The sequence below is a fragment of the Ascidiella aspersa genome, chromosome 9, assembly GCF_963924565.1.
Source record: "Ascidiella aspersa chromosome 9, kaAscAspe10.2, whole genome shotgun sequence".
In the NCBI taxonomy this organism is placed as follows: domain Eukaryota; kingdom Metazoa; phylum Chordata; class Ascidiacea; order Phlebobranchia; family Ascidiidae; genus Ascidiella; species Ascidiella aspersa.
The window spans coordinates 7,326,388-7,337,220 of NC_139455.1; the positions used below are offsets into that span (position 1 = coordinate 7,326,388).

At 35.5% G+C, this 10,833-nt stretch overlaps 1 protein-coding gene across 1 annotated transcript; it reads right to left on the reverse strand.

Moving 5' to 3' along the window:
* Nucleotides 1-1,323: 1,323 nt before the first annotated feature.
* On the reverse strand, nt 1,324-6,426 carry LOC146132142 (ileal sodium/bile acid cotransporter-like). Its single transcript, XM_083397224.1, has 8 exons — nt 6,210-6,426; nt 4,845-4,992; nt 4,131-4,243; nt 3,465-3,553; nt 3,068-3,209; nt 2,582-2,766; nt 1,816-1,900; nt 1,324-1,481 (listed from the first exon to the last, which is right to left on the reverse strand). Exons 1-8 carry the CDS (start codon nt 6,424-6,426, stop codon nt 1,324-1,326), a joined length of 1,137 nt encoding a protein of 378 aa, XP_083253350.1.
* Between the last annotated feature and the right edge of the window lie 4,407 nt (nt 6,427-10,833).

Below are 10,833 nucleotides of genomic sequence, written 5' to 3' on the forward strand. Positions count from 1 at the left end.
TTATATGAGATTTATGGGTCCTATTCTTTTTTGCTGTATGAAGAGCCAGCTGTGTTTATAGTGATTAAATAAAGTTGTAGGATTGGTAGTATTGCCATCTCACCCCTTCATGTTTTATATCCTATCCTACTGGTTACTGTAGGAACGTCCGATGCTTAGTATTTTATTTGATTACCCAAATTTTACACTAAAGTTATCGTAATCCGATTTGATACCAAATAACATAATTTCTTTTCTCAACAAGCCAAAAAGTGAACTTAAAATATTCGAAGGTAATTTAGTTCAGGTTATAAGACAAAATGTTGCTTTAGCGTTATTAAGACCAGCTATCGTCAGTTTTAACCAACTAATTTTTTAATAAATATACCTAAATGTAAACTCTCCATCGTTGGATCGCAACCCATTGCTAAAATCCTATATTAATTTATTGTATCGTTATACTATCCAAATATCGAACGAGTGCTGATTCTACAGCTTGGCATCGGTAATCTGCAACGAACCGATATTATGGACATCCTTACTGGTTTCTGGCTATAGCTGCATTTATATTACTGTTTGCTATAAGAGATTGACATTAGCCTGGAATGACAAAATAATAATTCTAAATCAGAGGCAAGACATCTAGTCATATAAATATTTAATGATAAGGAACGTATATGTAGTCATATTATTATACACGGAACTAGTTCCTTGGGAAAAGACCAGAGAACTTTAGAACGACATACTTGGTAATTATGTACAGAGCTTTCAGCATTTATATTAAACTTAAAATGATATGTCGCTTCACTTCAGATTATCGTATGATTTGCTACTTTCCAAATCTACATCTACAAATCATTTGAGGATGTTAACTCGACCCGATAGCTAAGAAAAGTGTAAAGAAAAACATAAGCAACACTTATGAAAAGGTGAATTACAAACGCAACCATTGCACAGCGATTTTGAAAAAATATGACACCAAACTAAAGCTAAATACGTAATTGTTTGCTGTAAATTTAATGGTTGGAGAACTTCTTCCCAAGTAGCCCGTTAAATTAAAAATAAACAACCTATTACAATTTTTAAACTCCCTGCAGTGTTTAATAAGTAAACCGGTTTACCCTGAAAACGTAAATCTATTATATTTTTTTTATTTTGTGTTTAATATTTTAATCATTGTATAAATGTTTGGCGTTTTTACTCCAAATTGGAGCAACCGATTGTTTTTTAATTAGCGAATTGTATTGCAACGTGTTTCCACATTGTGTAGCAACAATAGAAGTGCTGTAAGTGTAACATGCTCAATTCTCATTTGTAACTTCAGCACGTAGGCATTTCATCCAATTAGAACTTTTCCTCTTGGAGGTAGCTTTCATTCTTGTAGGATGAGTAGGCCGGAGGAAAAGCAGCATCACTGTCATTATTTTTTTCTCCGCTTGCATCTTTCATTTCCTCGCCTTTAGACTTTTCTAGGTCAGTGTCGTCTCCTTTTTTGCTTTCTGCTAACAAAGTAAAAATTGCCGCAATGTTTTTTATTCATATTATCTATGTTTTATTTATATATAGGTATTTGTTTTATTACATACACTTGTATTTTAAACAACAAAAGGCGCATTTGTTGCCTGTTGAGGAATAAAATATGTCCCTGTGAAAGAATTCTTACGTTGAAAGCAGAAGAACAAAATTGGTATCGTTAAACAAATAAGTGGTAAAGATCATGGCCAACATCTTAAGTAAGATTGATCTTTTAAAACGAGTGATTCGGTTGCTGATTTACTAGCTACTGCGAAGCAAACGTAACAGTAAAAACGTGAAAGTTGGCTTCACTCCTTTTACCTTCCAAATCTTCCTCCAGTGGCTGCCTTGGGTACTTGCGCCGATACAAGCGGTAACCAACAACCATCACAACGCACCAGAAGACCTGAAGAATAAATTTGAAGCTTACTTTTGAAATAACAAAGCAAGTTCAGTAAAAATAGAATATTGATTAGAATTGAGGCAAACCAACAAACAAGTTCGTTTAGTTTCAACACAATTTGCATTTTGCTACAAAATTTGAGCTAGACGGGTAAACTATAAACTGCAAAATGAAAATAGGGACATAGCTTTTTGGAAATAAGAAACAAAAGATTTTGTTTTATATACAGTACGTCAGCAATCATTGTAGCAGTCCTGCAAAAAAGAGTCAAATAAATCTTAAAACCACGCAGCCCAAAATATTGACCAAGAAGCACAGGTTCACCTCTTTTTTAGAGTTTTTTCTCTCTCTATAGCAGACGTTCTTGCACTTTTTTTACCGCGGACCCCCCAATATTTTTTGTTTCGCGTGGAACACGGTAGGCATGAAATATTCAGAGGTGACGATTTCGGTCCGAAAAATGTGTCAGTGAAATGGACTCTAATTACATTCAGTGCAAAACCGTTTTATTTTTTATTAAACTCTTTTCTTTGAAAAATTGATTACTTCTTTAGCATATACACTAAGGTTTTAATTAGGGACCCCCTAAAACTAGTTGACGTACCCCAAGAGGTCCATCGACGCAGTTTAAGAATCCCTGTTGTATAGCCTAACCCAGCTTATTTATATGGACTTCAAACCAACCTGGGCCATGGCGTACAGCAGCGGAACCAGCACCATTTCGCCAATCTGCTGGAATGTGAATCCCGACAGTAGAATGATGGAGCCGCAAAGCTGGGTGTTCTGGATGCCAGTCTCCGCCGATACTGTCCGACGCTGATGGTGCTTCAGGTAGAGGCGAGGATGTAAGGATACAAGTGATGAAAGACCTGCAGGCATCAGAATATGAATGTTGTTACCGTGCCACACTTAAAGCACAGTGGGCTAGACTTTGGCTGAAACTGTAGATGCATTTTAAGAGCTTAGTAGCCTTAAATAATGACAAAATATGAAAACCAGTTGGGATTCTTGGCAACTATTCTCTAAAATCATGTTGGAAAGCGTATTTTTAATCGACGCCTTTGTTTGTGAACTTCGAATCGAAAAATATTTGGAATATATGACTTTATATATGAACCCCAGGTAAAAAAATGTAAAACATATACTTGTCGATTTGTGAACCTGACTTACCGTAGCCACAAAGCATGCCCACCAAAGGTAGAATGATAGCCGTGATGATTTGAAAGGCAGTTATCAGCCACACTCCGCTGTAAGTGGCAATTGATATTATTGCTACACCAATGATGATAATGATACCTCCGATAGAACAAACCTTAAAATCCAAAACAAGAATCTTAATTTTTTGTTCTCCGCTAAGGGGTTTTCCTTAATTACTTGATTGGATAATTTGCGTTACGCTAAAAAGAAAGGATTTACTATCGAAAACTGTGACAAAAAACTTAGTCGAACAGTATGTCAATAATAAAAACGTCATTTAATTTATGTAAAATAACAAATTAGTTTTTGAAACAAGCAATTTTGTCCTAGTGTAGCCTAATTACCAGTTATGAAATATCGTATTACTTACTCGTAACACGATCAGAGCCTTGGAAGGAAACTTATGTCTGAGAAAAACTCCAATGGCAATAGGAACAACCAACGTCGCAAGAATAATCGCTGCAAAAAAATAGTAATTGTAAAAGATGAATTAGTTCGTTCCGAAATGGAAAGCTTTCAGATCGTCGAATTTTCAAAATTGGTTTGGATATTTCATTTTGCTAATTAGCAATTGATAAACCCAAACTTATCTATTGACAAATGTAAACCCCAAATAGGTATAATTGGCCAAAATGAAGTTATGTCGCACAAGAGGTTACTGATGACATTTTAAACAATTCATACGAATTCTTATCATAAAAGAAACACAAACTCATTCTTAATTATTCGCACCAAAATCATTTTGTGTATAATGTATAGTATTGTATACATTTATAGAGAACACACCTAATATAGATATATAAAATGTGAAGTTGCTAACGTTCTGCCATTCGACCTAACCCGAGTCGACGTGCAAATTTAAGTTTGTTCATTGACAATTACAAAGCTTAACACTTTGTCTACAAACATATGAGCAACTGAGGGCCGTCAATAATTAACCTATACTGTATATTAATGAAATGCGACTAGTTTCGATCTTAATGTGGTTTAATTCACACCGAACAAAAAACAAACTAGTTACTGCAATCCAACTCACCAATGGAATCGTACGGGACGACCAAGCTTTGGTCAAACGTCAGTCCGTAGAGAAACAGAAGTAGTGGCATCATTCCCAAAGCCAATAAGGTGGAGAAACTGGTCATAGTGATACTGCGCATAAATTAACGAGTTATATTTCGTTAACATTCTTTAATATTCATCGATTAATAAAGGTTTGAAACAATATACAAGTGCCCCTTGGTCCTACATTATCAAGTAACTATATGCAAGAGCTAACAATTGTCACAAGCTTGGTGTAATTAAATTACATGTCATAATTCGTAATTTTACATGTATTCTCTGTGATTATGAATATAGCTACGAAAACATTTCGTTACCAAACAACACTGTTCAAATAGTGCATGACCGAAACATTACGGTTTTACTTGGTAACAGCTTTGTATAGCCTTAAACATTTAATGCGTGGCTGCAGTACGAGCTGCATTATCTTGAAATCGGAGGCAATTACACTTGGCAGCAAATCTTGTTAAAAATCCAAGGTAAAATGGCTAAATTACGGTCGTTGATTTAAAGCAGTGTTTCTCAACCCTTTATGGCTAGCGGCACCTCTCATAAATAACCAATATATTGCAGCACCCCTACAAGTTTTTTCGATTCTCACATATCTCTCGGCACCCTTGAGCATTACAAAAAATGGCACCCCAGGGAACCGTTGTTTCAAAGGCTTTAGGACTCGTATCTTAACCATCACCTGAGGTCCATGTCACCGTCCATCCAGTAGGTTGCGAGGTTAGAGCTTGATCCTCCGGGACACGAGGCCTGGATAAGGAGGGCAAGAGCCTGATAGTCGGAGAGCGAGAAAATCAACGTCAGGATGAACGCGGTAAGCGGCATTATCCCTGGAAAGTCAATACAGTTTTTCTAATGTCGATGGTTTCTTAATGTATGATTCTTTGTATCTCTTGGCTATAGGGTAAAATAGACAAAATAGGTTGAACAGTGACAGGCCTTTCAACAAGACTGGCCTGTCAGATGCTTTTTACCGTTAAATAATAGAGTTACACTTGAAGATTCTTCGTATCTCTTGGCTAGCCGCTATAGGGTAGAATCGGCAAAACAGGTTAAATAGTGACATGCGTTTGAACGATCCTGGTCTGTAACACGCTTTGTAGCGTTTAATAATATAATTATAATTCAAGTTAAGCCTCAGTTGCGCACACAAACTATTTTATACTGGAAAACACTGCTTTTTTAAACGCTTATTCTGCTCGGAGTTCCGTTTATACACAATGATAAAAAAGAAAAAAAAACTAAAACATCAGTGCGGTTGCCTGAAGCCCTAAATAATTCTGAATGCCAACCAAAAAAACATCAAGCAGCGGTGTAACAGAAAACAAAGTGCATGATTAAACTGGTCTTTTTGCGATTTTTAGGATTCAAACCTCATGTCGATGCTATGTACAAGTTTAATATAAAACATGTTTAAACGCTATGTGCGTATGAGTTGCATTTAAATAAATTTAAACAGATTCCCCCAAGAAGCTTTTTTGGCTTTGAATTAGTTGCCTCGTTTTTAAATAAACTAAAACAAAAAACCAAAGACATAAATCCCTCTAATTTGTGCTTCCGATTGTTATAACAAAAGCAGTGTTGTGCCATGCTTGACACCACAAGTAAAAGCTTCTCCAGAGGAAATATTTAATACACAATTGGTGTTTGGAACACTATATACGGATCTGTTCATAAGTTTAATGGTGAAAATAACGGCCCAAATAAACGTTAAAATTGGCGTTTGTTTTTATAATGTTGATTGGTTTTTAAAGCATTTCGACCTATTCGGTAGTGGTTACAGTAGAAAACTTTCTTTTTGTCCGGGTTATACAATTTATACAACAGGTGTTTATATAAAATGTTGGCTTCCTGAGCAAAAAAAAAAACAAGCAACTGTTACTGTTAAGTATCCGATTTATGAAAGGTGAAGAAATTATATTGCTATTATATTTTTATTGTTTATATTCGGATCTAGACCTTTTCTAAAAACAAACAATTTTAATTTGTTTAGATCATTTTTAACCTTTGTGTTTTTTTTATCGATACTTTGTGAAATTTAACTTACCGAACTGGCAAACAAAGCCCGTGATGATTCCTGTCGGGCGCTTTAGGTGGAACCACATTTTAGGCAGTTCGACCGAGCATCCCATCCCCACCATGATGACAGCCAGCAGGATGGCTATCAGGGCATTTAGGGCCACGGCCAGGGGGTCATCTAGGTTTGTTGGGTCCGTCGCGTTGGCCGTCGTCGAATCGTTGTACATTTCCGTCGTTGTATCCATTTTTGCGTGAGGTTTCCGATTTCCGTCGGCAGCCGAAGGTGTTAAATAACTATGTGCTATACGTGTTTGGCAAACGTGAAATCACATAAATAACACAGCCTGTTCTTAAGCCCTACGAGATGCCGTTCTAAATACCACTAAACAAAGAGGAGGTTAAAAAAACAAGATACAAGTAGTCGGGATAAAATACATTTACTGTTGTTTGTAGGGAATAGTACAAACATATACGAATTATCGTGGCCAATTTTTGCGCATGGTCGTGGCTATTTTACAATGATTCCGATCCTGTTGCCCATATGATGCCAATTTGAATTGTGCCATAATACCCAACTTTTTCTTCCTTGAAAATTAAATTAATATTGTGAATTTAAAAAATGTAAATCAACTTTCGAAGGTGAAAAGATAAACAAAGTTTTGGCTTGAAAGATATTATACCTTTGAACGATTTAAGGTAGGAAGTTTTGATAATAATTAATTTGACCTTATTATTGGCGTAAGATATTCATTCAAATACTGTTTGTCTACAACAGGAGTGCCAAACCTTTTAGCTGTTGACGGCCGCATTAACCGTCTTTATTGATCTCACGGCAGCCGGTAAATTTTTTAAGAGATGACGTCAGAAAGCTAAGTCATAAAGTGACGTCAGGGAACAATTAATGTTAAACATATACTTGTTTTTCTCTAATAATCTCCTGCAAAAACACAGAACTGAATAATAGTCTTATCGCGCGAAGCGCAAAAAAACGCGTTTACTAGGTTCAATTATTGGGTTTTTCAATATGACACGTGACGCAGCTGAGCGGCTGATCGTAGAAACGGCGCGCATGCAGTTCCAGGGTGCTACCAAGTTCGTTGACCAGGGACCCCGGGCCTACAGTCTGTGGTTTATGATTTAAACTCATTTGGTTTTTGGCCTATTAACTAATTACAGATTTTTTGTGTCTGGACATTTAATCATCAATGTATTTTCTCCCAATTTTCTCTATAACAGTTTAAACTCTTATACGTTTAAACAAGGCTTCCTATAACTTTCGTTAAACCTGTCCCACAGTTTTGCCATAATTCAACTCACAACTCGCATAACACTTTTCAGCCGTTTATTGTTTATCATCAATTTTTATGTTATCTTTATGTGAAACTGATTTCTTTTTGCATCAGTCGTAAATATTCCAAGCGGTGTTTAGCATCTCAAACATAAACGCAGGACAGCACGGGCACGGCCGCCAACACTTATTAAAATACCTGTTAACGGCCGCATAATTATCCATCGACGGCCGCAGGTTGGACACCGTTGGTCTATAACATATTGAAGAGCAATACTGTAATGATATAATTTGGTTAAGGTACATTATTCTGTTCAGTCACCTACGGCAGGAAAATTCAATAAAGGTGTATAAAAAAATGGCAAAAACTGCTTCACACCTGTTCTAAAAGTCATCGGATCAACGGAAAAACGCAATTGTCGACATATTACAAAAAACTGATTACTTGCGAAACGGCCTTAAAACGATATACGGCATTGACTAAACCACTGTTTATAGCCTTTTTGTACTAACTAACTTGCGCTTCAAACCCATTGTGTTGTTCATCGCAATTACCTCTCAAGCAATGATTACAGAGCGCCGGTATATTGCCTTTTAAATACGTTTAATAGCCTTTTTGGTGGGGTATTCGTGTAACGTCTTTCTGATGTGCACTGGCCTGCGCACGCGATTTCTGTCGTTAAAAACTTAACGGTTTTTACGACTTCTAAATTGCGAATTAACTGCCTTATACGACCTACACATAGTTGCAGAGAGCTTGCAGGTTGTGCGTTTGTCATGAACTCCACAGCGTCACCAACAAAAAATGTGCTGATATCATTCTACGGTCCTATCAAATTTTCTTTTTTTCAATTACAACGTTGGTCACGCAAAATAAGCTAAAACAACAGAGGTTAAATTTGCGCAGTATTCAAACAGTACACTTAATTAGGTTTCAAACTACTCGAAGAGGTATAGCCAGAAGTAAAAATATTACTTAAGTAGCATGATTAGGATTCAAATATTCAAAATTATTTGCTTTTAACAACTTTTGAAAATGTTATTCACCGATTTTGGCCTTGATCAGTTGTTTTAAATAACTAATATTTTAAAATATCGATTCCATGTCGCTGTGATAAAAGTATACTATAACAATACGAAATTAAATTAAAACAGTATTTTTTTCTCGAAAAGAGTCCGCCATTTTTTGTCAATCAATAGCGTTTTTCGTTTCAAGTCGTTAAGTCGGTTACGGCTTAACTGCTGTTGTCCTATAATATAATTATCACTGATTGAAAAATTTACCGACTTTTTAAATAAGGTTTCTGGCTTGATTGCCGCAGACTGTACAACTTGTTCAGCCGAAAAGACATTTTATTCTTTTAGTTTACGCCACTAAAATGCAATGAGATTTTGCGAATAAAAAGTAAATAGTTTATTTTTTTAGCAGTTATATTTGTTAAACAGTTGTTTTTCAATGTCATATATGTATTGTTCCTAAAAGAGGTTCAGTTTTAAAAGTTGCAATAGACACACGCATGAGTAGAACAGATTTGTATTCCAGTAAAAATCGAAGTTATGTTTCTTTGTTTTGCACCATCTATAAGCCTAAAACTTAGCTGTCAAGAAAAACTGCTTTTATTAGGTGTAGAAAAAATGCCTTATTTTAAACTTTTAAGTCGATGACCTAACGTAAGTGCACTTTATTTAATGTTTTTAAAAGGCTTGACTTGGCTTAAGTAAGTGACTTGAAAATTGTGTATTAAGCACATTGGAATAAGGTATTTTAATTTCGCTCCACTAAATTGTTTATCAATTTGTAATTATCTTACCGTTTAAACATAAAACAAATGTATTCATATATGCTGCGTATTTGTTATTTTTTAGTTGAGTTATTAATTTGGAGCTTTAAGTTTTTTTAATTGCTTAACGTTAACGTTTTAGTTTTTTGACAAGGCTTAGAGTTGACTTGCTCTATTGAGGACTTGACTTAGACAAATGACAACTTAGACTGGGATTCGACTTCTTTTTATTTAAAACACTAGAATTTTGCAATTAACTTAACTGGCACTTGTTTACAACACTGTAGCCTATTATACATATATATTTACATGTGGTACTTAGTTACCTAAACTTGGCAACTCAAAATTTTTCCAACCAGGGGTTCACAACCCTTTTTTGCACAATTATCGATACGGTTCACTATCACAAAAATTTAGAGGACTGTAACTTTATTAATAATTAAAAGGTGTCATTCCACTAAAAAGTGTTGGAATTCTCTGTCTAATCGAAATGCTTATGAATACCATATAATATACGATAACTGTTATGAAATATTATCGATGCGATTCTGTGATGGTTAAATCACATTAATTCCTATAAAGTTAGGTTCCAATTTAGCGTGGTTTGTCCCCTACTTCTGAAGGTATTTTGTAAATAGTTATCGTCTACAGCCCGCTGTGATGACTTCGTGCATACGAAATGAATGGTATTAAAGTTTTTTTCAGGAATCCCTCTCCGTGTTGCATTGGCCATCAACGAAACTTCAACGACCGCTTTATTATCGTTTAGTGCGTCATTTCACAGTTATAAAGTTCCTTTGTCGTTTTTTGACCGACTGCACTTTGATCAAGTTACGCTAAATGTAACGGGCTTTACCGCCTTTGGATATTGTGGGAAAAGCCTATACAACCGTCCAAGGTTTAAATACACAACGCTGTCGAAAACAATGCTTTAGTGGTTCTGCTTTTCAACACTTTTTTATGTTTTAACCTAACATTCCTAAAATCAGGCAAAATATAGGCGACTATTGGTCGTGAATATCTGTCAACAATTACCATCCATCGACGTACTTTTTAAGGGGATTTGTCATTGCTTTGTGTGTGGTAAAATTTTCATTCGCTTACGGTAAAATATCCCCTTGAATATTTTACTAATTCTTAACATTATGGTATACCTTGCCTAACAAAAAGCCGCCAAATTTTATTTTAAGCCATGATCAAAAGTTAGTTCGGCTTCGTGTGGCTGAAGGTTTTTCAAATTTGTTTAACCAATGTGCAATAAAAATGGAGGAACCTTATGCGTGTTTGTTAGTAACAAAGTGAACTCTACAACTTGCTCAATACAGAAAAGGCAATATTGGCTATCCTGATAGAGATTTTCGTGTTGGCAAAATTTGCGTCGCCATACCTAAATTCCGCCTCCTAAACATTTCGTAAGTCGTCATGATAACAGCATAGCTGAATGTCTTTGTTTGACAACCAATTGCCATAAAGATAGTTATTTAATCATAAAAGAGAAATGCCGAGCATGTTTGCGTATATCTGTGGATTCTTTGTTGGTGAATTCCAACAAATTTTCCTGGAATATGAAGCTGAAAAAGATA

What these genes read in the sequence shown, in the direction of transcription:
- LOC146132142 (XM_083397224.1), bottom strand. Translation starts at nt 6,426, where the DNA reads ATGGATACAACGACGGAAATGTACAACGATTCGACGACGGCCAACGCG. An exon ending in GGGCATGCTTTGTGGCTACG is followed by an intron (nt 2,767 to 3,067) that starts GTAAGTCAGGTT and finishes TGATGCCTGCAG; the next exon opens with GTCTTTCATCACTTGTATCC. An exon ending in TGCTGTACGCCATGGCCCAG is followed by an intron (nt 1,901 to 2,581) that starts GTTGGTTTGAAG and finishes TTTATTCTTCAG; the next exon opens with GTCTTCTGGTGCGTTGTGAT.